At 40.3% G+C, this 26,419-nt stretch overlaps 2 protein-coding genes across 2 annotated transcripts in view; one reads left to right on the top strand and one right to left on the bottom strand.

The window, feature by feature from the left end:
• The window catches only part of LOC134557966 (netrin-4-like), a 48,155-nt gene extending 34,751 nt beyond the window's left edge, over positions 1-13,404 (top strand). The window contains exons 6-10 of the mRNA XM_063411362.1: positions 5,578-5,791; positions 6,527-6,663; positions 7,247-7,315; positions 8,173-8,343; positions 8,824-13,404. Of these exons, the coding sequence (XP_063267432.1) occupies positions 5,578-5,791; positions 6,527-6,663; positions 7,247-7,315; positions 8,173-8,343; positions 8,824-8,960 (728 nt within the window). The 3' untranslated portion in view covers positions 8,961-13,404. The remainder of the gene's footprint in view (positions 1-5,577; positions 5,792-6,526; positions 6,664-7,246; positions 7,316-8,172; positions 8,344-8,823) is intronic.
• Positions 13,405-17,497: 4,093 nt separating this feature from the next.
• CHCHD4 (coiled-coil-helix-coiled-coil-helix domain containing 4) lies at positions 17,498-26,322 on the bottom strand. Its single transcript, XM_063411868.1, has 3 exons — positions 26,103-26,322; positions 24,203-24,301; positions 17,498-18,653 (listed from the first exon to the last, which is right to left on the bottom strand). The coding sequence occupies exons 1-3, from the start codon at positions 26,122-26,124 to the stop codon at positions 18,364-18,366; spliced, it is 411 nt and encodes a 136-aa protein (XP_063267938.1). The 5' UTR covers positions 26,125-26,322; the 3' UTR covers positions 17,498-18,363.
• Between the last annotated feature and the right edge of the window lie 97 nt (positions 26,323-26,419).

Raw genomic sequence — 26,419 nt, 5'->3', positions numbered from 1 at the left:
AAAGGGCATTACAGCCCACTTGGCTTTTACAGCAGCTGTGTGCACAATGCCTGTACCTCTGTGGGAAAAGGAGGTACTCTGGATATAACTACAGAGTTCAGACCAAACTGGGAAGGAGGTGGTTACTCTGTGCCTTTTCCCTTTTATTTAAGGCAAAGAAGTGAATTCCCACAATAAGACTTGACAAATTACCATAATAGGTAGTACTTTGAATGACAGAAGACTTGATCCCCAAACACTTCCCCATGTGGATTGCAGGCAGTGTGTAAGTGTGTACTTCTGCACATGGTAGGCTGCACTTCTGCAGAGAATATTCAGGTAATACTTCACTACTTTGGTTATTATCAAAGACAGCAAAACCAGAAACACCAATGGAGACAGGCTTCGGTTAGAACAGACTTAGTTTGACTGAGAGAAGCTTTTTCATCCAGGACCATCATCAGATAACATTAAACTGAAAAGACTCCTGCAGGATGTGCGGGATAGAGGCCCTCTCCTCTATCCCTTAGGCTGAAAACTTGCATTGCGAGTAAACCTCATCTGGTGTGGTCCAAGTTGTTCAGGTTGTGTGACCCTAAAACCAACTCTAGTTACTCAGTAAAAAAAAGGTTTTATTTTGAGCATTGCTAATATATTAGACAATGAGACCACCAGATACATTTTTGTCATACCTCAGCCTGCTGATTATAAATTGAAGAGCTGCCACTTCTGGATTAGCATGTTTTTTAGGATTTAAGTGTACCAATTCCAAGGCATCATTTCACTTTGAGGAATTCATGCAAACCGTGTCAGACTAACAACACTAAACGAAAAACGCACCCAATGAGCAAGTGTTGAAAAGCAGTAATAAACTGCAAACAGCAGACTGAATGGTTTTGGTGAGAACAGCCTAGTGCCCATCTTCCCATTTTGAGCTCAGAGAAAAAAAAACCTCAATGGGAGATGAAAACTTGACCCTTGTGTACAGTAGATACTGAGCTTGGAAAGGAAGTCTGATGAAAAAGCTGAATGAAATGCTGTGCTAATCCCTTTGAGAAAGCACGCTTGAAGAGTGCTCTGCCATCCAGAGCAAAGTCTAGGTTCAGCTGTGACATCCCCCTCAGGCTCCCAGAAAGTTAACAGGACACTGCTCAGGCCCAGAAACAATCTTTAAGCATTAGTCATAATAATGAATAGGATTCTCTCCTAATCTGCTCAGAAAAAAAAAAAGTTGTATAACAATTGGATCTCCTGGCACTATCTAAACCACCCTTAGCTGACCCTCCAGTTCGAGACTGCAAAGACATTCCCTCAGAAAAAAAAAAAAAATCTGCTGAAATTTGATATGGAAGTGTGAATCTGCTATTCCTTTTTGTCTGCAGAGGTAGCCTGCCTCTGATCCCTTTGCTTCTCCTGTTCCTACCAGCTGGGATGAATGAGAGCTGGGTCATGGGCAGAGCCTTGTTTTGACACTGCTTAGATCTATATTAAAAAGAAAAAAAGGCATGAAAAGAGTCCCAGAGCAAGGCACACACCTGCCTGTTATTGGGGGTGACAACACAGGATTATGTAGTTTGTATATAGACTAGCATGGGAGCTTTGACTCAAAAGCCTAATTGTTTCCTAACCAATGGCTAGAAAAGCTGCTGTATCCTTGGCTCTTTCCTGTGGCTTATTCCAAGGCTTAAGGGATCCTTCTGAAATGGCACCATCTTTTGTACTCACCCTTTGCTTAGCTTAAAAGTAATGCAGGCATGTAGACCCATTAAAAAGGGTCTCCAGGAAAACAAGCTTTTTTACTCAAAGAACGAGGCTAGAAAATTAAAATGTGCCCAGATGCACATGCACACACACGTGGTCTGAAAGGCTTTGCTTCTCATCCTTTTACTTCTGAGCAGAGGGAGTGAACTTTTAATTCTAATATCACAAAGGCCCCATCATGTCTTGGTTCAAAGTCTGTCCTAATCAGCCCTGACCACACACAGAGCTGTCTATCTTATTTCCTTCATTTAAGAAACATCATTGGGAGAGTCAATGCCACACCTGATATACTTTAAAAATCACACTGGTTTGATCATATACTCCCAAGACGCATATATATTTCAGACTCTAAAGACTGTTTTTTCATTTTGCCTGTTCTTTTTCCTGGTTTTCTGTTGTTTTTTGTTTGTTTGGGTTTTTTTTAATAAAATAGCCAGTCTACTCACAGCTATCCCTTGTGCAGTATTATTAGACAAAAGTTTAAGACAAGATACCTCAAAGGCCATTGACTTACTTGGAGCACCTGGTATTTTCCTGTAAGTTGGGACCATATTGTTACAACAAATATTATATTTTACATCTGTGTCTAATTACATGGGAAAGACAGCTGTGCTAAGGGCAGATGGATTTATGACAGACTTGAGTGGGGATTGCAGTATGAATTATTCATTTTTCATTATTTCTTGTCTTCTCCCTTTTACAGTAGTGTCTGACAAAAACCTAGTATGGGAGTGAGACTAAAAGGCAGGAGGTTGCTTCGTGATACTCTGTGACCAATACGCAACTTGAAAGTAAAATAATGTTTTTCACTACACCGCTGTCAAGGGGAGAACCAAAATAAACTGCCTAGTTCTGAGCCAGGACTGTCTGCACACCGTCCCTAACATAATTGATGAAGTCTTTGACAAACAAGGCCATTGTCACATTGGTTGCTGTTTTGTTAGACAGGGAGGTGGATGGAGAGAAAATGAGGGTTTGCCAAGAGAAAAGAAGCAAAATCAGTGGGAAAACATTGACAAATATTGGAAAATGTTAAAGGGCGAGGTTTTGGAAACTTGCTTTTATGTTTCTTTAATTGTGAGGTTTATTTGCAAACCCATGGTACTGTTAAACAGATAAAAACTCAGTCATCCACAGCTGCCCCTGCAGCATGTGACATGTGGGCTCTTATTTTAGGAGTTACCTTAGATGAACAACTGGGATTTTGGATGTAATACCCTGGAAGCCAGACAATGTACCCACCCAAGCTGAAATGCTAAATAAACACAGACTGAGTAAAGAGTTTGCAAGCCACTTGTATAACTCATCTGAAAGTGTTGTACATGTATTGATTCAGCTTGTTTTCTGATCCACCAGAAGCTGTCCCAGTTTCTAATTGGAGAATATGTCCCACAGTTCATCTGGGAATATTATTTATACTGAACTGTAGCCAAAAAAAAAAAGAGAAAAAAAGGCATGGCACTTTTGCTTTCTGCTTCCTCATCAGCTTTCACCAGTGCTGTTAGTCACTGTGCTGTAATATTTTCCCTTAGGAATAGGGTAGGAGAGGTTCTCATGTTCCCGAATCAGGTTGCAGTCTCAGCTGGGGATAGGTAGTCTAATGATGTGAGTTACCCATCTGTTAAGTGACTCTAACTAATGAAACCCAAAAACTGGAACTAAGAGGGATAAAGACAGACCCAGAGGCTGCAGAAATCTAAGGCTTTTTAAGTGAAAACTCGACAGGTAGATCCTACATATAGTAATATTATGGTGAAAGCAAATCTGATGTTGGCAAATTCTTACTCCTTGTGTCTCAAACCTGTCAACAATATAGGAAGGGTCTTTCCCCTCCTTATCTCCAAATCTATGACATCCATTGTTTCCAGTGAATGACAAACCAAGAGTCTCTTTCTTAGGGTGATGTAGTCAGCCCTGCAAAAATGGGGTGGGGGTTGAAATCAAGTTTAGCAGCAAAAAAACAGGCCTTGCCTTTGAACCTGTCAGGGCTAATGAGCACTTCAGTGTTACACCTGCTCTCCAGAAGTGACAGCACAAGCCCTGGGTTTGCTCCCAAAGTCGAGGCTGCTGCCCTCCGCCAGCCCGCCCATTGTGCCGAGCACATTGCCCGTGACAGCACGTGGCTCTTCTGTCCCTAGGCTGTTGTGCTAGTGTCCCCTGAGCACAACGGGCCCAGATCCATCCACAGCAGTATAATAATATTATTAAAATTATTGGCATAAAGAACACAGGGCACAGGGAAAAAATAACTATATGGTAAGCAGATCATAAGAGAAATGCCCTTTAAACAAAATTGCTCGCCCTTCTTCTTGTACTATTTTCAAAAGGTGTTTTCTTTTCCTGAGTTTCAAATATGAGGTTGCAGATGAAAGTGAATCTGTTTCTGCTACATTTTAAACTCTCTTTAGTCGTATATTTGTCCCCTTGCCCTTGGAAAGTGATGTGTGGGATCAGTGTTCATTTGGTCTCTTATCTGTGAGCTCATGAAGAAAAGTAGTTTGACCCAAAACAATGATGGGCAAACTTCAAAAGCTTTGGAGATCATGTTTGGTTCAAATTAGCATCCATAAAGCTTGGCCTCTGATCCAAGCTATCTAAACACCTTGGGTGTCCAACATTTAACTGAAAATCTCTGTAAAAGCAGGTCTTAGCCACAAGATTTTTATTTCTGCCCTCTTCCAGATGGATGAAGTAATGATGCATTACCTTTTCAGTCTGCTACAAGTAAAAGCCATGGCATGCTGCTTTCTTAACACAAAAGAGAGATGAAATATGAAGGCCTGGAGTTCAGCTCACTTCTCAATTTGATCAAACTTGTTTGAACATCAGAGATGACTGGGTTTGTTTACTGCCTGTATTTTACTTCTGCAGAGCTATTGGCAGGAGGCTTGACCATCCCAGCCATGTTCTGCCCTGATGGAGAGGAGTCAACTGTGCTGGCCTGCACCTCTCTGTGTATCCCTTCCTGATGCTGTCACATCAGGAATGTACCACTGGTGTGGGATTATGACAATTTATTGTCTGTGCAGGAAGAGATGCCCACAGTAGCTGTAACTATCTGTTTTCCTGCCAAATTGCCTTGGGTTGCTAGGCTGGTGTTAAACTGGCAACAGCATTTGAAAGATTTGGAGGTTTTGCCTCCTATTTGCTCATCTTCAGCTACATGTAAAATACATCTAGTATGTTTAGAGGTATTCTCTCATTCTACTTACCTTCCTTGAAAAAATCTGCTCATGCATTTATAAAAAAAAAACATTCATCAGCTTCTTTAAACACATACAGTACTGCATGGTGTGATATTTAGCACTTTAGAAAGGAACTGAAGGTAATTTGTGCACTCTTTGGAGGCAGAAATTGAAAATATGTTTCAGGTCATCTGAACCACCTGCTGCATCTACCCCAGAGGAAACAGTAGTTTTGTGGTCTCTGTGTTTACAGGAAAGGCAATGTAGACAAAAGCTATAAATCTTTACCTTGTCCTTGCTAGTGAAACTTTCTGCAAAACACTTTTGAAGTGAATCCCCTTCAAGCCCCTTTAAAAATAAATACACAGACAAGGCTTCCTGGTATCACTTCAAAACCTTGTGTGGTCATGATTTGTGTAGTAGGGAAGAAGTCACTTTCATGCACAAATACTCAGTTGTACTTGTTTTGCTTTGTCTAACAAATTAAAAAGAAAAAAAAAAAAAAGCAAATGTAGGCTGAAATGCAGTGTTTACTAATTCTGACCTAAAACTACTGAGCATGAGGAAGAGGGTACCAGTTTATCAGCCTTGCAAAAATGTCACTTAACCAGCAGATTCCACGCACATAATTTGAATTGCTGTGTCTCCACAGCCTGTGCCTGCCAGCCCATGGGTTCAGCCAACGCCACGTTCAGCAGCAGCTGGAGATGCCACCCCCGGACTGGATTCTGCTACTGCAAACCAGGAGTGGCGGGTCCCAACTGTGACAGGTGCCTCGTGGGCTACTGGGGCTTTGGAGAGCACGGCTGTCGCCCCTGTGACTGCGCCAGAGACTGCGACCAGCGCACCGGGACCTGCTTCAAAGGGTAAAGAAACCCTGCTCTGGCTTCACTTTGAGATGGGACTCTGTGAAAGGAAACAAGAACTAACAAATACTGCAGCAATAACAAAAAGTGGAGGGTGCACAATCATTTGAAAAGGTGGCTGTAAATCATAAAAGGTTTCTTGGGTTACATTTACACCTTTAAGTCCACTGCATTATCCAAGGTAATCTTGAACAGATGAATCTTTGCAGTAATAACAGGCATTTCCACAACCCCACAGAAATATGTGCAAGGTCTTTAAACACATCTTTGCTTTGGAAATAGGTCTAAAGAGCCTGCCTTCCATCTGTGCCCAGGGTAAAATGAATGAGTCTCCCTCTTGTTTCTAGAGGGCCAGGCAACTGTACCTCAGACAGGTATTAATCAGTACAGAAATCCTGTGATTTGCTGAGCAATTGCACTCCTGCAAGCTGTCCTTAGGTCCCAGTGACATCAACATGTGGTCACTAAGTTATATAATTTCCTAAAAACAAACAAATGTGAGCAAAAAAGGCCCAATTTATAGGTACTTTAAAAATATTAAGTCAGCAGTGGGAGGCCTAAATAAAAGCCTAGACCTTGCTATCTCTCTATCTGGCATGAAATCTTGCTCATATTTGCACTCCCAGCCTGAAGAAAGCAAGCTCATCAGTCTGGGTACAGGCAAAGCCAGCTGTTTGTTTGTTTGCCACCCCTGTGGTGCCCTAACGCAGTGTTGTGCTTTATGTGTCCCCCCAGCTATGACAGTGAGCCCTTCTTTAACATCCCCATCGGGGGACGAATCCCTGATCTCGCCCAAACACCAGGCAATGACAGCGAAGAGGAGTGGAGATGGAATGACCATGAGCAGGGATTTTCTGCACTGAGGCACCCAGGTACAGCCCAGAGTCTGGGAACATTTCGTTGCCAGTTCTTTCAGCTCTCCACCTGACTGGGTCTGCCCCACTCATCTCCAGATTGTCTGTAGTACTTAAATAGTTCTCAGTTTTGCCTGCCCTGTAAGGATCAGCCCTTACTAACACCGGTGGCTTGACAGAGGTAACAGTGCCACTTACTGCATAGTCTGACTTTTCCAAGATGGATATTGCCTTAATACCAGGAAGGATCAGCATTTCTTAGGTTATGGGATCAAACCAAGGTCTCATTACTTACATGATTTACAGCTGGATATGATTCTTACAAATCTCTCCATTAGGATCAGTTTATTAACTGTACATTAGACCTCATGTGGGCTGCATTTTACTTGAAAGTGCTGATCAGATTTCAGAGTAATTATTTTATCATATAACACGAAACACATTTGCAAACAACTGAGCTCACTCTCCAACTTATTCTTAAGGTCCATATAGATTATGGGAACTATAGATACCTAACTTTGAACTGACAATCATTTGCTCTTCTTTCTCTCTCATGTCCTGGCTCTTCACCAACCTTTGTGTTCTGGGGTATCCCTGCTAGAAAAGTGTGTGTGTAAAGAAAAGGTGCTTGGAAGCGTCAGTGACTTCTGCCAAATGAAATATGCCTATGGTAAGTGGGTAACATGCCCCCCAAGCTATGATCATATCACAATGCATATTGTCAGCTGATAGCTATGAAAAATGACAGGATTGGTTAAGTCCTGAGAGGTAGGATTTCTTCTGCCTTTTTTGTCCGGTGACATGTCCAACTTCTGATCAGAACTTAAAAGCATTTTTCAGGTGTCTCCTTCCCACCCAGCTCGCTTCCCTCTTTACAGCAGGAGGGGTGCTAGAATAATCCTCACTGGAATGATTAGTCCCTACATCAAGAAAAAATTATAAAGAACCTCACATCTGAAATGCCATTGCTTTTTCAGTCATTATGCAGGTTCCAATAGCCATGCTCACTTTCCAAGAATATTGTTCATGAACACCTGGCTCATGCCATCATTTCCAAGAAAGGAAAGCTCTGGGATCCAGAGGTTTGATGTGCTTGTGCCAGGAGACAAAAAAGTCTATTTGAGGCTTTGATCTACATGAGCCTGTCATGTCAAGAAGTGTAGAATCAGTGCACCTGAAATCAGACTGATAGCTGCTTGGGTTGGGGGTTTTTCACTATTCCTTTTGTATACATACAAGTGTTTTCGTAAAATTTCCAAGTGTTTGACATCAGCCCATCAAAAAATAGTTGCTAAATAACATGGTGAAAGGATGAGTTAACTACTTAGAAAAATCCAGTTTTTCATCCCCAGATTTATTTAAAAGATCCATCCATAAAGTGGACAAGCGCTGCACTTTCTGTACAACTGTATGTTGGGGGTTTCTTTGTGTCTTCTTTCAAGGTGTTAAAATTCTACCTTTTAGCAGCATTAACCAAAATTAGTTTAGAAATTCATTGTTGGCCTCTATTTGGATGTTTTCTGGCAGTAATAAAAGCAAGAATCCTATCTGCTCATGACAAAGGGACCCATGCAGAAGTTGTTGTGAAAGTGAAGAAGGTCCTGAAATCAGGCAAAGTGAAAATTGATCGGAGCAACAGAAGCATTTACCCAGAATCCTGGACCAACAGGGGCTGTACATGTCCCATTCTCAATCCTGGTAAGGACAAAATGCTTACGGGGGTTTTGCTTCCCCTGTAAACAGTGCTTAGGAATATCAGCTGTGATCAGCCTTTCTGGGGCAGCATCCTTTGATTCATCCCCCCAAAGCATGTTTGCTTTCCAGCTCACAGTTCTCAAGAAGGGTGGTAACGGCAGGAGGGGGGCAAAGGCATAAGCAGCAGCAGCTGCCACATCTCAGCAGATCTGTGTGCAGAACATCACTGGAACAAAATAAATTTGTAGTTGTAACCCCTGAGCACAGTCCTGACACCAGTGAATCTGTGTGCCCAGGAGCCAGCAGTGACAGGGTGCATATGGATGTATACACATAAGATGGTTCATGCATAAGATGGATGAAAAAATTGGCAAAGGTGCTGTATGCCAGATCCATATGAATTAGAGAAATTCTGGTTTGGTTCTTTCTTTTTCAATATGCTAACTAAAGGGTTTCCCTTTTTCTTTTTTTCTTTTGAACTAGGTACTGACTATCTTATAGCAGGCCAGGAGGACTCTAGGACTGGCAAACTCCTTGTGAACATGAACAGCCTGGTGAAACCCTGGAAGGCATATTTGGGAAAACAAGTATCAGATATTCTTCGAACTGGATGCAAATAATTTCTGCTTCAGAAATTACAATTCTGGACTTTGCCTTTTAGTAACACTGCAGGGAAAGGTGTAGTTAGTTCATGCATTTCCATTCAACATGCTCCTAGCTGAAGTGAGGAAAACAGACTTGCCATCTCTCCTTTCATGTGCTTAGACAGGAAACTTGGGACATGACTACTTTAAAAAAAAATGCACAGCCTTATCATACAAAATTGCCTAGTGCATCATATATAGATCACAAGTCAGTTCTTCACCTGAGCCTGATTCCACCCAGAATCATTTTACAAGGCAAAACTGAAGATATGGATTAGTGTTTCCATTCTTCAGGTCAGAGTTTGATATGCATAAACTGCTTTCATAACACATTCATTACTGGGGTGTAATTTTCTTTATAAGAGACCCCTAAAAGGCAGCAATTTCTTTCAGCTTTACAAGTGGCATAATACTAAATAGGCATATAAGAGAGCTCAGGCTGATTTACCATCAGACTGCAATTATGCCAATATAATGGGCTGCTTTCTAGAAGACAATATTATCCCACTGCTGACCAGAAACAAACATGTGGCTTATCTTGGGACAGTGTCCTTTAGAAATGTGCACTGCTATCATCAATGCTTAGTCCTGAGCTCTGCTGCAGAAACCACCTTGGCTTAAACCCCATTCCAAATCTCTGCTGTAGTACTTTGTCTGTAACACCACAAAGGTTTCAGAGCAATAACCTAAATAAGCCTTAATTACAGGAAAAAGCCGAAGCACGAGAAACTAGTAGCTGCTCTACTGTTGAAATTGTGACACTACAAAAACGACAAAGCAGAAACAAGAGGTGAATGGCTTGGCTGGACCATGTATCAAATGAGGTGAGCTGTAGTTCTGGGAGAGCAACCTGGCTATTCCAGCTGTGCTCAGGACCACTGGCCTTCGATTGCACTTAGTGCTTTCATTGTGCTTTATTTCTCTTGGTCACACTTCAGGGTAAGATGTTGAAGCTCTGCTTCCTTCCCATAGTGCCTGAGGATTATTTCTCCCTCTGCAAAAGTACAGGAGTGGTAACATCTGCACTCCCAGTAAAATTAGTCCTGCTCTGCAAAAGCATTCTTTCTAAATCATTTTTACCCTATAGTATTCAAGAGGTAGCTACCTAAATCCTTCCCTAACACAGAATTTTGAGGAAATTGTAGTTTGAGACTTGTGTGCCCTGTTTAAGGACTCACAACCAAATGAAGATGGTTGGAGCACTCTCTCTTCAATTAAGCAGAAATTACAATCAGTCAATGGGTTACAGAAAAAGAGCAAGCACAAATGCTACTTTTGCATATTTCAATTGCATGTCTAATTTTTAATGCTCCTAGGGAAGAGGAGATGTTTTAATTTAGCACTGTCTGATTGGTAAGTGGGATACCTAGAAAACCCTAACACTAATGCAGAACGATGGAATTTGCAACCTACAACTTGGGCCATTGATTTGTTCTCTCTACCACTGAGAACATATAAATTCAGCTTCTTCCATTTGATTTACTGCTGTTTTACTTTGAATTTCACATTGATTGAACAGCAGAAAAATCCTCAGCTCATTTGGAAATGGATGACAGGCAGATCTTTAGAAAAAAAGAGCTCCAATTTGTTTCCCAACAAGATACAAACAGTGTTTCTAGTGTTTCTTCTGCCCTCCTTTTCAGGAAATTTCCCTTCCTCCATTACTTTCCTCCTTTCACTTCAATATTTATTTGTTGTTACTTAAAGCGGTATCCAACGATGTGGCATCTCCAACAAGCTATTTAATTAATGCAATAAAACACTTTTTAACCAAGACAACTGGCAGAATTTGAAATGTCAGCCTTATGAAATTAGGAGTCCAGCAACTGCTTTCTCTACTGTCTACAGAAACTGTCTCACAAAAAAAGATTAACTAGTTCTCTTTCAAATATCACTAAAGACCTGTACATGAATTTACAGTCTGATCTCAAAGGGCCTCTCGCAAGAAATGGAATTCAAGTGTAGGTATAGAATTAAACTAAGGAACATGCTTTTCAACAGAGGCCGTTTTACTTGTAGGGGATCTTATTTAATGACAATGAGGATATTCCCTGTTGGTTTATAGTCTGCACTGTATTAAAGCAAACATCTCTATTCTACTTTTTGTGCCAGACTGGTGGTTTTGTGGGGAGGGTAAACATCTGCATAGTTCTCTTCTGCGAATGAAAGTTATTTTTTGACACAGTCATTTACTAGCATTACTAGCAACTGCTAGTAGAAATACAACTTGGAACAAGAATATTGATACCGTGGTGTGTTTTCTTGGGGCCTATGATAATAGTGATTAATGACTACCAAATGAAACACTGTGCTATGCAAACAAGATAATCAATACATCACACATTTCATACATTTCAGGTATCTCAAAAGCATTTGATATATACACATATCTTTCTCTAAAATTAACTGCAATTTGACTTTTTATTGGTATCACTACTTTTGCTAATCAGGCATCTCTGAGTTCATGGAGAAGAAAAATGAAAGAATAAAGTTTTGACTCCCTCAGAGCTACCCTGAGCAGTCTTTGTTCCGCAGTGCTACAATCCAGGTAGCCTGTCTGAAAATAAGAATCTAAATAGAAATGGATTGCACAGATCACATTAGAACAGATAGTGATGATAGGAAAGTTTAAATCGATCATTGAGACTTCAGAGAGGAAAAGAGCTATTTTCTTGTGCAGGGTACATGAAATGGAAATGAGTGCAAGATGACAACTGACGTCCTAGGAAAGGCTGTTGCATATCTGTCAGAACAAGCAAGCAGGTTGTACATAGTGAATTAAAAGAGCTACCACAGAAGGCACAGTATTCTTGTACCAAGAAAGAATTGGGTTCTTTGGACCTTTGTACCATATCCTCGTGACCTTGTGACTTAGCTGTGTCTTGGGTGACACAGTAAGACAAAGAATACCAGTGTGGACAAAAGGATGAATTTGCCCAATATAAGGTGGCTGGGCAGCTTCTTTTAGTACCTGTAAACTGGAGCCTGTCTTTAGGAAGGCCGTACAAACACTCTACAGCATCCAAACAGGCAAAGTGGCTCACAAGCAACAGCAACCCCATACCAAAAAGCAGCAATGATGTATTTCTTGGAAGTCCTCAATAAGGATAAAATAAGAGCCTTTACTCACAAGAAAAGAAGTCTGGAAAGCTGTAGAAAATTTCTAACAGGGCAAGTGAGAGTTTGAAGCAGTAGACATATCTCTTCAAAAAGCAGCAAATTCAGGACTGCTAGAGGTCACTGCAGCTCTTGCTAACAGCTGTGCAGCCTGTGTATCCAGGAGCAGGTGACCCTTCTGGCAATGTGGATTGTTACAGCATCAATACTTCATTAAATGGTCATTGAGTGCTGAGCCCTAACTCCAATATACTGACATATTGCTAATAATGCTTCTCCAGTTTTCTGCTCCCAGCAAGCAGTGAAGAGGGAAAATTTACCTACACAGCCTGTGCACTGCCCTTCTCAGAGGGGCTCATGCTATAAAGACTAAGTTTTCTCTCTAGCATCTACCATGTCTCATAATTTTTCCACAGTGCTTGATGTAAGCTTTTCTTGAATTAATGTAATTCACAGGATGGGCACTCTCAAGTCCACCAAACCTGGAAAAGCTAGTGTTGCTTATTATGTGTTGTAGAAATTTTAATTTTTTAAACATACTCAGATACTTCTATTGACATGAGGTTTAGGATCTATTTTTAAAATTTTAAACCATGCAATTCTCAAACCAGATGCACATTAATTCTTTTTTTGTTAATAAATCACAAATATTCCAAACAACAGGGTCTTGCTTTGGTAAGAGTTAGAACAGTGACAGGCTAATGGAGGAGAACATTTAGTTAATAAGGCAACCATGATACATTCTTTTTCCCCTAAGCAACTTACCAAACCCCATATATTTGGTATGAGAATATGCACAGATGAGAAACACAAAACAGGCAGTTAATCCTTGTAAAGGGTATGTTAATTCAGTAACTATTCAAACCCCAATCCTGCAAAATTTCACATGCGAGTATCGCGGATGCTTAATTCCCGTAAGAAATACACACATGAACTTGTACTGCTCTGAGATCTAATGAGGTCTAAAAAAAATACTTAACAGGTCCTAAAGCTGCTCCCTTACAGAGAGCTGACTTGTGGAATGCAAGGCATGGAAATAGAGGTGCATGACAGGTAGGTGAGAAATGCCCTATTTATAAAAGTTCAGAAGTCAGGCAGACAGAAGTTTGCTAGTGGGAGTCTCCGTTCCTAAAACCAGGCCAGTTATTACAGAAACGTATCCTTGCAACTCTCACTGTAACTGCACGAACACTTCAGGGATCTGTGTGTTCTCACCTTATCTCTGTATTTCTACTAAGAAAGCTCTACCTCTACGATGCAGTCCTTTCTCTTCACACAATATTGACCTAATAAATAATGTCATAATTCTTCTGTCTTGTGGCTTAGTGATGAGAAACATTCTGATATCCCACTTTCAAATGCACAGGTCTGAGTCTTCAGAGAGAATCCTGAGCCAGGAGTCTGTCCCTGTATATTGATACTAGGGACAATACACAGGACACAGCTCTGGTAGCACAGATTCTCTGGCTCCTCTGCGTTTGAAAAATCACAAGTCTAGCTCTGAAATTATTAACTGCAATTCTTTTTTAACATGGCCTTTATGAGAAAAATCACAAACACTATCAGCTAGATCCAACCTAGTTCATCAGTTTGGGTTCTTTAGGAGAGGGCAAGGAGAATAAAGAGATGGCCCCTTGAGCCAAGGAAGGGAACAGCCAATACCTGTAAGAAGGAATGCGATGGCCTGTAGGGGAAAAGGAAGCAATGCAGTCTTTTGGGGACGCATGAGAAGGGGCAAAACAGAAAGCAAAAGAAACAGCATGGAGGCAACACCACTCATAATGGTAGGAAAAAGGTCAGGAACCACTGATTTAGAAATCAAGCTCCCGTTTTCCATACAGCATCCTCTGAAGGGAATGAGTGCATTATGAGGGGATGCTTTAACTTTCTTAGGAGGTGTAAGGAACCTGTACCATTCAGAAACAAATAACTGGACCTGCCATTCTGATCTGGTATGACAAATCCTATGTCCACCTATCCTCCACATCATTGTTGTGCCATCTGGGGTAATCTGTACTGTGGAAACACTACAAATCCTCCTGTGCTCCTTGTTTTGGCCTTCCTGAGCTGTCTGCTCAAAGACCATCAACATCGATTTGCAATAAGCCATTTTAAAAAACAAACATTGGTGCTATAATCATTGCTGCACTACTCTACTATTTCTCTGTTGGGTGTGTCTTCTCCCAGTTCCACCATCACCAATAAAACATCACCTCCAGAGGGGTTAAAAGAAACTGAAAACCAACTGCAGACAGGCTCCTGTTCAACAAAACGATAGCATGTCCAGTGAAGAGAGCTGACTAAGAATAAATGACAAACTGCTGATAGCTTCTTCACACTGTCCCACACCAACACTGATAGAATTTTAATGAGGCAAAACAAGAGTCTAGAAGCACACAAATTCCTTTTTTTACCTCCCTAGCAATAAGTAGGTTCATTGACATGTGATCAGATCAGTGCCTCAGATAAACAGGAGACATTGCAGTCAGGTTTAACAAGGACACTCTCAGTCAGAACTGCATAGGATACAGATCTTGTTTCCAAAACAGCCCTGCCAGATCCCCAGATATAATGATCCCTACAATGGCCTGCAAGATAAAACATCTCCTTCTAGCCACCATTTTGTCCATCATTCCTTTTACAGAGAGGAAAAAAAAAAAAAAAGATTCTTTTTGCACCTGAAGCAAGGTCATACCTGTAGGAAAGCTACTACACACAAGCTGAGGTCAGGTCTCTGCAATGTCCTCAGGCTGTACTGCAGAGAATAGCAGAAAGAACTACTGAGTAACTTACTAATTCTGAATATGTAATTTTGTCTTATGTTAACTATTTTTCAGTACTTTTTTTACATTTTGGAATATATGTTTTGTTAAAGGATCATCTAAAAGAGACAGGTTTTAGAGGCAATCTTTATCCACATCAGGATATGACACATGCACCACTGATTCAAGTTTAAGTGGATTGCAGGAACAATCCCATCCTAACAAGTTATAAATGAATTTGTGGCCTGTATCATGCAGGAATTGCAGTCAGCTGATAGAAGTCCACCCAGCTTTCAAAAGCAGATATTATTTCACCACTGCACCAGAAGGACAAGGGTGTGCAAAAAGTATGAAGTATGGTTGAAACTGAAAATCTGGAGTATTCACAGTAATATGGTACAAGGGAGCATTTTGGGAGCAATGGTAGGTCTGTAGGGTGAATAAAATTAAAACTGTGTCTTTTATTCTAAAAACTAAACAGAGAAAATTCTGTAATTCTACCTACATGTAACTGTTTGGGCTAAGTAACTTGTATTGGAAACATATTCTAATACATGGAGAAACGCTTCATGTATTAACTGTTTCTTTTAGCTAAACTTTTATAAACATTTAACCACACTCAACACACCAGCTTTTATAGGACAAAGATCAACCAAAGGCACAGAATTAAAGGGCAATTCTTTCATAATGAAAGCTTTCTTTATCCCCCAATGACTATTTGTGACTTGACACAGCAGCACCTATGACTTGACAAAAGCAACTGATAACATAAAATCATTATGAAATGACTATAAACACAATTGCTCAAACCCATTTGAATCTACTACTCTCTGTCCGAGAACCAGTAGCTCAGTGATGGCAGGCAGAGAACCAAGATATTATTTATAATATATATGCATATAAAATAAGAAACACATTAAAACAAGAAATATGCAGCTCTAAGTTTAGTATCCACAAATAAAAATGCCACTTATCATCTGCTTATTTCACAAGCTTGTCACATATGGCCAAGGATCATTTTCTCATCTTTATGATATATTCAAATATTGACTGATTGATTTTAGATTTAAAACTGGGGCATGTAACTATAGGAGGAAAATCACACAAATGAAACAATCCTGGGAAACAGAAACAAGGCACTATGCATTCACAACTACATGAGTTTGCATAGCAAAAAAAATTTAGAAATAACTATTTGGGATTAAAGCTATGACTTCCTTTCTCAAAACACTTCAAACACCTTACACAGTGCTTTTCACAGTCTCTGGTGTAAGGTCCCTACACTATTTCAAATTTGTAGTGGATGCAGCACCACAGGTTACCAAGCCACAGCAGTCAGAAAGAAGCAAATCCATCCTAAACACACCTTTAAACATGTCAGATTATGCTCCAAGTTCCCTTTGTCAGTATTAGGTGCATGTCCCTACCTACTGTAGGCCAAGATTCTCACATTTTGTTTTGTATACAGATGCTATAAATACAGCTGCAGAGGATAAATCCAAACTCTTTAGAGCACATAGGCAATGTGGGAAAAAAAAGCACAGCAAAAAAGAGGCAACTTGTTGGAACAGAGCACTCTTCACAAACAGCTTTGCTTCGTCAGAGAGTGCAGTAGATTTCCATTTGAACAAACAGAAGCTTGGGGGTGTGTGATTTTTTTTAAGCTGGTGCCCAGTGATCATCTACTGCCTAAGATTTCATTTGCATGGCCCAACTGCCTAAGTGCCAAAGTTTATCTTTGCTGCTTTTGTGCCTGTTTACTCAGGTTAACTTGGCACTTAGCTTCCTATGCCTGAAAGAATCACACTGAGAAGTTTTGTGTCACTTTGTTTCTCTGAAAAGCAGTGATGCTCAGAGTCCCTGCTCTTACTACCCTCAGAACAGAGTCACTATCAGCCTCTTAACTAAGTACAGATTTTAGCTGAGGATCCAACAGCTGCCCTGAAATACAAACACCTCAAACACATTGTAAAACTTCACAGAAATTGCCCTCAAACATTCAAAAACAGCACAAGCACCAAATTAACTTCTGCGAACAATAACAAGACACCAAAGTGCTATATAGAATTAACACTGCTGAGCACTCCAGAGTGCTGCCCACAGAGAAAGGCAAGTGTTTAAACATTGCTGGACTTTGTGGCCTGACACTACAACTTTTTGCTTTGGGTGAGGTAACCAACACATGAGAAAAAAAAAAGAAAAAAACCCAAACCAACATGTAATGAAGTCACTGAAGCCACAGCCACAATCTCCTTTGTAAAAAAAAAAAATTCTCACAGCCTATCGTTTGCTTGGAAAGAGAAACAATGGAGTATTCCCTTATCAACAACTATTAAACTATAGTCAACTATTAAATTTTTTGTACCTCTTAAGTAATTTTTAAATTTTTTAATAGCTGTTCATGTTTATTTGCTGATTCATGATCCAGTCTATTACAGCCACCGAAAATGCTATAGGTTTTTTATGCCTTCTTGCCTGGGCTGGGGAGAAAAGAAAAAGAGTAAAAAAGCTGGAGCAACTGATCTTCACAACCCACTAATTCATTCAAGGTCTACTTACAGCACAGAACAGTTCTCAAATCCCATCAGCGATAAAAAAACCCAACCAAACAAAACACCACAAAGACACAGGAGCTTCCAGTGAGAGTAAAAAGTATTTACTTTTTAATATGCACTTAAGTCACAGTATCTGTTCTGAGATCATTACACCAGGTAACAATTAATTTTATCTCAAAGTATTTTACAAGTGCCCATCTATACATTGAAGGAGAAGGTGATAACCAAAGGAACACAAAAACTGTATTTTCAGAGCAAAAATAAAGCCAGTGACCAACATTCTTTTCATTCATTTTAATCATCAGTTGCACAACACATCATTTTTAAAAATGCCAAAACCATCTCAGTAAGTGAATGAAATCAAAGATGTGCATTTCAGCATTTTCCTGGCAGTCCTGATCTGATGCCAGTAGAAAAATGCAACCATAATCTAATAAGACCATTTGAAATTATTTTAGAAATTCTAGATCTAGGCCATTTTCAATGTTTTGCATCACTTTGGCAAAAAAAATCTTTAAGGTAACACAATCATTTAATGCAATTTCTATTGATAAAACAGAATACATTAAAAAAAAGCAGCTACTGATCAGAACATACTGAAATGAAGACAGACCTGGTGTGCTAGTGGAATTTTAGTTGAAAGCTATGTACTTCAAGACATTATTCAAGTCAAAACTCAAGGAAAACTTGAGGGTAAAGAACAGCTGTTAAAGTTTTAACTGTGTCCAAAAGCAGTTTACACAGTACATACACGCATTCACTCTTTCTGCAGTACTTATTTGCAAGGCTGTAGCTCTGAGATTTCTCCTTCAGGAATAAATTATTCATTATGATACAGTGCACAGAACATGGTGAAAGATTTCCTCACTACTCAGAAGACAGACATACTGCAAGTCCATGTCTCTGAAAATGAGAAATGGAGACGACAGCCTCCTTGCATTTTCATTAGCTGGATGCCTTCTCCTCTTTGGCAGCAGAGGCCTCCATAGAAGCAGCTTCCAAATCTTTGCTGGATTTCTCATCATTTTCATCCTCTTGAGGGTAAAGATCTGGGTATTTTTGCATGCATTCCTGCATGGCACGGAATTGGTCCACACAGTCTGATCCCTTTATTTCTTCTGTGCTATAGTGGAAACAAGAAAAGGCTGACTTGAACTGCTCCCCACAGGGACCACTAGCCATTCCACCCAGACATGGGCAATTCCAATTGATATCTCCATTGGGCAATATCAATCCTGAACAAACAAGAGAGAAGAAAAGTTAATGATGCTTCCAAACATTGATTTCACTCAGTGACAGCTGCCGGGCTGCAGGTGTGAACTCAAGCACTTATAATGCCATCCTAGTTCTGCAGCTTCAAGGCTAATAAACACCTTTCACTTCCCAGCCACTCTGATTCTCCCTCTGATCTGTATAATCCTTTAATGGGCACAAGTGAGATTAGTTCTCTATCCATCTCTGAATTAAGTCCTTCTCCCTGGACTACAGACCACTGAGAATATTCTAAGGGAACTGCAAAACAGATAGAAGTCAAGTCAATTGATTTGCCAGACTGTCAGGGGAGCAAGCAAGTATTATAATCATGCCATACAAATAATAAGAATTTAAATCCAGTATTAAGCCTAGAAATCTTTTACATCAAATTGAATTGATGCATTTTTCTTCTTGTTTTAAATAAACTCTGAAATAATAACCCACAAACTTCCCCCTCCAAATTTCAACTGGAAAACCAGAATTGCAAAAACAAAAATCTCTGTATTTGTAAAGCACAGATTAAGTCACATGCCACAGAACACAAGGAACAGCAAGAACAAGCCTGCCTGTCTGGTTGCCAGAAACCAAATTGTACTTTAGAACACAATTGAAAGGAGTTAAATATCACTTCAGACTCTCAGCTGGAACAGCTGTGAACCTCTGCGCTGGAACAGGTAAAGTCATGACAGAAATACTCCACTGATGGGCTGGCAAGGTGAAGATTTCAGGGAATATGTTCTTCTAGATGGCAACTGATCTACACAATGAAGGTCCAACAGCAAGCTGAAGAAATCCTTTCCTCTGATTTTACAAATTCGTATTAACAGACCTGGTCCTCTGGGCTTCTCTAAAGCAATAAATACATCTCCATTGCCTTTCTCTACCTGGTATGAACATATAGAAGTATGTTCATCTACTGAAGAACAAGAAAACTACTGTGCTATGATCCAAGCTGGCTTCTTCTCCACTTGAACATTTACCCTCCTCCTCCTCCTGCTCTTTAGCAGACTTTCCTACTTCATCTCCAGGCTGAGTTTCTGCAGAATCTGACAGCATGTGCATAAATCTTAAGCACCTTACCTTTAGAAAGGGAGTATGAAAATATCACTGGCAGACAAAAAAGTTGAATTAATTCTGATTCAAACATGAAATTTAAGACCTGATACAACTTCACGTTACCTAAAATACTGTCACAGAATTCAATAAACTTATTTCTTGTCTTTGTCCTGTGGGATCACGGAGTTCCAGGCATACATTTCACTCCCAGGTGAAATTCTTGGACACCAGGCTGCAATATCATGAATCTTGACCAGTACAAAAAAAGCAGCTCAATCATTTATTGCTATATTAAAAGCAGTATTTTACTGTGATTTGCAATTCATAAGTGATGTGCTCTAACTCTGCCAATGCAGTTCAGCAGAAAATTACAGAGTCAGTCAAACCTCAGCACTGATCAGACTCTTTCTCATTACAGAAGGTAACAGTGTCCTTAGCATGACTCAGTCAACTACAGTAATACTGTCATTTTCCATGGACCATGCATTATTTGGCAAGATGGTTTTGCAAAATATCCGTAATATTCACTGTACTGATAAGATACATCTAATCCAGTGCATCACAGCATCTCCAGCTGCCTGGAGGAGAAGCAGGACTTCTGAGACAAGAAAATGGGTAGCTGGTGCCAGAGTCCTTATTGCCAAGGACAATATAAAGCAGAAAGATGTTATTCATATGATGTAGATGAAATACAATTTGCTTTGTAAACTAGATTTTGAAGTCCTATATTCCTCCTCACTAACAGCAACCAGTCATTTTAAGGTCATTTTCCTAGTGCTTAAAAAAAATCCCAAACATATTTTGAAATGTTCTTGAATGTCCAGAAAAACAAAATTACTTGTAAAAAAATTCTCTTAAAATAGATTGCTCATTTTAGAACCAGACCTGCCTTGTAAACATGCAAACCTTAATAACAATGTGAGTTATCCCACAGAAAATACATTCTGTGGTATCACAAGATCACTGACCTATGTCTATTTTATCACTGAAATAGCATGTTTCAGAAGTTCTGCACAGAAACCATGCTTTAGAAAATCAAAACAAAAACACACATGAATAAAGCAAGAATTTCCTCATTCATAATCACAGCAGAATTCACACATCAATGACTAAGTCCATCAACAAGCTTAGAACACAATTAAATCGGAAATGGATTTCATCCATTGCTCTTCCTGAGTTGCAAGACTGCAGTATTACTGCAGGATTACTATTTTTAATTAAAATTGAATTAAAACTTCTTTCAAATGCAACCTGAACATCACTGATCCACTGAGTCATATCTACTTGAACCTGCACTTGTGGATCTGTTTACATCACCGCAGATCAAGATTTGTGTGAGCAATTGATTGCTGACATCACACAACCTAATGTCTCCTGGAATCTGCTCATCATGGACAAAGGCAGCCCATCTGCACCTGTGTCAACACTTGTCTTTGGACTCGCTGGTATGAAGTCCCACTGCTGTTCTGAGAAGAGTTTCTTCCCTGTTACATGACAAACATCCCAATAACAAGTTTATCTGCCAGGGATTCTCACTGTAAGATGACAGGAAGCAGGATCGAGAGGGACATCATCAGTCATAGAAACAGTCCTGTACCTCTGGTCATGTCTTCAACTTTTTTATTAAAAGAATGTGGGGTTTTGCTTCATCACTGCCCTGTAGAAACCACTTTAAAACTGTCTCTAAAATAAGATGACAGGAACAAGTCTGGAAAAACAGAAGGGAAAAGACCAGCAACAATCTGCGTTTGAGGTCCAATTCCATAAGTACTTTTATCCAACTTTCCAATCACAGCTGTAACACTAATAAAAGTCACTTTGCATGCATAAAACTCATCAGTGCCTTCTTCATATAAGCTTAATAAAATAAAACATTATTCTAAGTGATGGCAGCCAAGATGTCAGTGAAAACCAGGAATCTTTCATGTTTAAATTCCACCATCTGCAACATACAGGACTAGAAAGAACTTTAAAGTAACAATACTTTTTCAAAACCACTGCAAATGATTTCCTAATTTGTTTCCATCGGCCACAGCTGTCTAAAGGCATAGACAGTGAACTGTGATCTTCACTGCAGTATGAAATCCTAATCTAAATTTACTGCAGTTTGTCTGCCTTTACATTTCAAGTGGCTTTTTTTCTTTTAACGTTTTCAGCTTAAAGTGAGTCATTAACATTTTGTCTACCAAATTCTCCCAGCTGATATAACACCAAAATATTTACAGAAATAAGAGCAGTATACAACTGGTTTTTATCCTAAGGGAAACAGAACACAAGTTTTCCTGACCAATCTACTGACTCAAGTAGACTGCTCAAAGACTAATGTCTGTTAATATCTGGAATAAAGTAAGAACTATCAAAAATTAACAAATGCCAAACTAGATGTTTATCTCAAGTATGAAAAAGGCCCCTACAAAAAACCAAAATCTCAAACCCAAGTTTCAGGTGTATTAGAAAATAATACAGATTATGGTAGGTCTGTATAATGCATCTATTCTTTCCCAGATATGACTGGTCCCTTTGACACAGCAGTCCTTATAGTTAATTATAGTTACAGTTCAACAGAATTTGAACACTGGAAACCAAGTCTTCTATTGCAAGCAGAAGCTAAATTAGAAAAGCCTGCATGTTACATTAGGTACAGCAAAACCCTTCCCAATTTTCTTTTACATAAAAGCCATGCAAACCAGAGCTTCAGCATTTCAACAAACTCCAAACCATTTTACCCATGTCTTTCCTGCCCATATGCTTCACTTCTATTAGATGCAGCTACATTCTCTGATACATTCATTTTCTCTCTTCTGATCTAATGCATTGTAACCCTGGGTCATTCAAGTAGTTTTACAGACTTTAAAAACAGCAGTAAAACACATACTAAGAGGTAAACTCAACAAATTAACAAAGAAAATCACACAACAAGAAATCCCCACCCAAACTTACTGACAGTACTTAAACATAGTTTATAGTTTCTCATTTTGAATCCCACAGGCACACACTGTCACTGTAAGGTGACATAAAAAGCTCTTGGCTTTTTCCCTTTCTTCTCTGATCTACTGTTGAGGAGGAAAGTGACCTAACATTCTGTAAATGCAGGATTGCTAGGAAAAACTCATCACCTCTCCTCCTCACCACAGCTCTTCCATGTCCAGCAAAACACACATAACAGCAATCATCTGATATGGCATTTAAACAAAAATAAAGTGGGTCTTTTAATTTTGACTAGTTTATTAGACAAACGTATGTTACACCAGGTCATCAACAGACTGATTAACGCAGGTGAGAAAAACTTTCAGATATATAACTGACTACATACAGTTGGAATGAATGCAAAATACACAAATAAATGCAGTAACATTTCAACACAATCTATGTACGAAAAAAGGTTAATTTTAATGACATGGGAAGGTGTGGTTCAAATTACACTACACACCGTATCAGCTAACAAAGAGACTGTGAGCTCCAGCTGCTAAACTGCTTAAATGCTGCCCTCTAAAGGTCTTGGAGCCATTTTAGAAAGCATAGCTTACACTTTTTAACTAAATTCCAAAGAGTCTGAAGAATTTACTTCAGCCTCAGTTGAGCTGAAACCGATGAAATCACTTCACACACAGTGAAGAGGCCAAAAGACCTGTAAACATAAAGGCAATTCGAAAAAAAATTAACCTAAACTCACATTTTCAGGATAATTATTAACCCAGGGCAAAATTTATTAAATCATCATGATCGGAAGATTATTTCCTTTGCCCAATATTTAAAATACGCTCTGTATTTTTAGTCTTGGTCTCAGAAACACTCTACTCTCTTAAATCTCTATTTGCAGGTTAGATATACTTCACACAAGAACTGTAATCTTCATGAAAACTTCTGTCTTTTCAAGGCAAGACCATTACAGTTGAAAACTCAATAATTTTAACTTACCTGTCATGTGCCACTGAAAGATACTGATTATACTGCTAACAGTATAGTATAGGTTAGCCAGATATATTAAATCACATGTTCAGAGATCACCAAATTAGGCAATTTCAGCTGCACACAACCAGATGAGCAACACACAACGACAGTGTAACAGTAACTCACTCCAGCTTCTCTGAAATTGCATGCTGTTACTTGAAACAGAGAAAAAACAATCATAATTTTCACTTGATAGGCTCTACCTTTATTCATAAAAGGAGAAGGTATCCCTGCATATCCCTGGCAACTTAACCAAAACTAAAAGCCATCAATTGATTATTGGAACAGGCCACTATGAAAAACCATTACAAGTATAGAAAATGAAATACTAGAAGAAAGCATGTCATTGGTGATGTCCTAATCTGGCAGTTAAAACTGCCAAGAGTTTGGGTATTTACTGCATAACCAGCTGCCCTCAGTCTTTAGATATGTTTAAGTTTTTTTAATTCATACAGGGTTTGTTTTCTCTTGGATTTATATACGATGTAAAATCCTTTACTTCCGTTCTTCTGCTACTACTGACCTTGCTCTTCATAAGGGTCATCTGGGTCATCTGCAACCAGCTCAGCACTGCTCGGTGTCTCATGGTCCTCCTTGGTTGCAAATATTATTTTGTCTTTTCCTACCACAGAGGAGACAAGAAGCAAAATTTCAGAGAAATCTAAGACAGAATGAGTCACTTACAAAACTGCTGAACACCACAAGGTAATGAGATATTCAATGTGATGCATTATGTTAATGGAAAATGAACTGTTCTAGTTAACAATCACCTTCACTTACAACAGTTACTAGTTCAGAGGAACACATACACACTGAAATTCTGTTATTCTAAAGCTCCAATTTTCATAGCAATGTCCTATAATGCTTGCAGATCACAGTACAGTTCACTGAACTGCTAAATTAAAAAGTTGTTTCAAAACAAATTCAAATTACTCCTATACTAGGACTAACACAGAAGAAGTGTTTAGAATTTTTAAAAAAAGAGTGAATAAAAACTATGATAAATAACAGAAAAGTGTTCAATAGGAATTTATTAATAACAGTGCTCTTCGCTAAAGACTAGTGTGGTATTTTACACTTATCACCTGAATTAAAAACTGAAGATAGCTGTCACCATTTAGAACTAACTACGTTGAAAGGTGCTGTGAACATTACAAGGGACGAAATCCAACGGTGCAAATTTCCTGCTCTTGATTTAACTAAAACATTCTGTAGCGGGGTTGGGGGAAGCTTGGCTGTAAACTTCCCTAACAACCCGGCAAAGCTCTAACACACACCCTGAGGTATGCACAAGCAGAGAACAGCTAGCTGAAACTCTTCTGAACAAACAATTAAGAATTCTGTGAGTGGGAAAAATACTGATAAATTCCCCAAGAATTCTCCAAATCCATAAAGGTCACTACAGTAACTTGGCATATTAGAAATTAGAATCTCCAGACCCCTAAGTGTGACCTCAGCCAGCAGATGTTCAGTAACTTAACTTTGCTCAGTAACCATGCATCTACTTGTGTCTGAAAAGCAGATAAATCTAACACTTTTAAAAAGAAGGGAAACAGTTTTCTGACCGCTCTGCACTGTACTCCAGCAAACTTTACAATGTGGAATGTTTGGTCATTTCTCATATAAAAGGAGCTAGAAACACATGAACTCTAACCCTGTCCCTGCAATTTTGTAGGGTTGCATAAGGCAATTTACAGATCTTGCAAAATTAAAGCACAGCATAAAGCATAAAAGAGGTCCATAGGTTATGACTACCCCAATACAGCTTATAGTCTGTGTCCAAGTTTTTAACTTGTAAGTGGCATTTAGAAAGATTGGCGGGGTTTTTTTTTTCCCAGTCTGAAACTTTACATTCAGCCACTTTGCATTACTTTCGAGAGCAAGGATAATCAGTAATATATACGCAGATATAGATATATATCTAGATATTTATCTCCCATTTTAAGAAGTGGACAAGCCTCATAAATATCACCACCTGCATAACATGATACAGAAAAGCTCGCACTCTACCCACCCTATCCATCGACCTTAAAAAGGCAAAACCGGACGCCTCTGGCCACTCGGCTAGGCTGGGATAAATTTAACCCCTGCGGGCAGAAGGCGCTCCGAGCTGCCTTGCCCGCACGCCTCAGCGCTCGGCCACACACGGTCTGCGTGGGGCAGCTCCGGCCCGCCCGGCTACCTCATGGCCCCGCCGCCCTTCCCGCCCTCCGTGAGGAGAAAGGTCGGCGGCGGGAGGCGAGGCAGCGCTGCCGCCGCCACACACGGACTGCGAGCGGCTGCCGCGCTTCCTCTCCACTCCGGCTGCGCCTTCCCCTCCCGCGCTGCGGGGAGCGAGCGGTCACCCCGCAGCGTACCCACCCCCGGCCGCCTTGAGGCGAGCCCGCCCGGCGGGGTGACATTGGGAGGACACTCGGGCGCACCTTCCTGCCTGCAGTAGGACATGGCGGAGCCGGCCGGTGCCTTCCTCCGCAGCGCGCCGCACACGGGCCCCGCCGCTCCGCTGCCGCCGTCCCGCCAGCACCGCTTGGGCAGCTCCGCGCCGCCGCTCCACGCCGCGACCTCCCGCCTCCGGAAGCGCCTTCCCGGGCCTGAGGCGGCCGCTGACGCACCTCCTGCCGGCCGCGGGGCTCCGCCAGGCCCGGCCCCGCCGCACTACAGCTCCCGCCTGCCTAGCGCCCGCCCGCAGGGGGGAGAGAGAGGGAGGCGGGAAGGGAAGGAGGAAGGAAGGGCTTCCCCG

Source organism: Prinia subflava, chromosome 14 (genome assembly GCF_021018805.1).
Source record: "Prinia subflava isolate CZ2003 ecotype Zambia chromosome 14, Cam_Psub_1.2, whole genome shotgun sequence".
Lineage (NCBI taxonomy): Eukaryota > Metazoa > Chordata > Aves > Passeriformes > Cisticolidae > Prinia > Prinia subflava.
The sequence above is the reverse complement of the archived record's forward strand: the minus strand, read 5'-3'. Positions and strand labels throughout refer to the sequence as shown.